This window comes from Sinocyclocheilus grahami, unplaced genomic scaffold (assembly GCF_001515645.1).
Source record: "Sinocyclocheilus grahami isolate Dianchi unplaced genomic scaffold, SAMN03320097.WGS_v1.1 scaffold698.1, whole genome shotgun sequence".
NCBI lineage: Eukaryota > Metazoa > Chordata > Actinopteri > Cypriniformes > Cyprinidae > Sinocyclocheilus > Sinocyclocheilus grahami.
Genome location: NW_015505877.1, coordinates 573,331 through 574,716, shown reverse-complemented (window position 1 = coordinate 574,716; position 1,386 = coordinate 573,331). Strand labels below are relative to the sequence as shown.

At 37.3% G+C, this 1,386-nt stretch overlaps 1 protein-coding gene across 1 annotated transcript in view; it reads left to right on the top strand.

Moving 5' to 3' along the window:
• LOC107559768 (uncharacterized) overlaps positions 1-1,386 on the top strand; it is a 50,333-nt gene that overhangs the window by 23,741 nt on the left and 25,206 nt on the right. Inside the window, exon 7 of the mRNA XM_016243716.1 lies at positions 673-894. Coding sequence (XP_016099202.1) covers positions 673-894 — 222 coding nt within the window. The remainder of the gene's footprint in view (positions 1-672; positions 895-1,386) is intronic.

Sequence of the window (1,386 nt, the reverse complement as noted above, 5' to 3'; positions counted from 1 at the left end):
AACAGACATGGTTTTTTCCCCTCTTTGTGCATGTATGTGGGTGAGTTAGATAAGGAAGGAATGAGAATGTCTGGAGGTTTTAATTTCTTAAGCAACATCCCCCAGAGCTTCGTCAAGACCAGATAGTCACATTTACAAGATGGTCACATACTGTGCACACTAGGGTTATTATAGTTTTAGAAATTTCACTAGTCAAACAAAGTCCCTAACAAAGTCACTAGTTTTTTAAGTGTTTTGTAACAATCTCATATCTGTCCATGATGGCAAATACACCATACTTAATAACATCAAATTCACAGAAACGCAGAATACTGTACTGCAGAAGTTGCAGTCAAAGAAATGTGTTGTGAATGTGCCATTGCTGCTACATTTTGCAGATAAGTGCTCTGGCTTTGGGGCATTTATGATTCTGCAGTTTGATCTGGAAACCTTACCTCACTTTCTAATTGGGCAGATGCCAGATAGTCAGAAGTCAGGGTTGGAATTTGGAAGATTGATTAAAGCTGTCCAGCATTGATTAAAAATCAATTAGTCTCTACTTTGTAGCATTTTGACAAGTCTTTGGTGGAGATTATGCAGTCTGTAGCTTTAATCTGTAATGGTAAAAATTTCCACTTGTATAGAGTTGTAAATTAAATCCAAAAATCTCTTTCTATATATGTATTTCATAAGGACGATGTCAAGGAGGCTAATCCTGGCCGCATCAGGACTGTTATCTCTAAGGATCCCATTATATTGCCCTTTGGAAAGGCAGACATCAATGTGACTCTGCTGCTGTATGACCGTGTGGAGTTCCAGTTGCTGACAAATGTTATTACCAAGGAACAAAGAGCCACAAACATCAAACCAAAAACACCCAACACGTTTCAGCTCACCAAAGAAATCAGGGAGATGGTAAGGGTCCCATCATATTCCACTGACCTTTTTTCTATGTTTGTCTGTGAAAGTGTAGGACTCATGAATTCTATGCTTATGCCGAAGGCCGTGTTCATTCTTTTTATTTTATAGAGAAGAATGCATCTCGACCAAAATTGCATTGTCGCTGTTTACTGTATGATTCTGAAAAATGTTCTACTTGAATGCCTGTGTAAAGAATGGCAAAACTCTTAGAGATGTCTTTGTCTAGACCAGAGTGAAGGTGACAGTAAAGCAGTCTTACTCTGCAACAAATGCGACTGAGAGCAAAGTGAGAACAGGAAGTTAAGATTTGAGAGCAAAAGGAAATGAGCAATGAAATTGAAATTGAACAATGTCATTAAATATAAAGATGATGCTTTGTGTATATATTATATCATATAAAGATTGTTTTGGTGTTCTTAGGTTAGAATTTAAAGGGTTAGATCACCCAAAAATGAAAGTTAGCCCATAAATTACTCACCCTCAAGT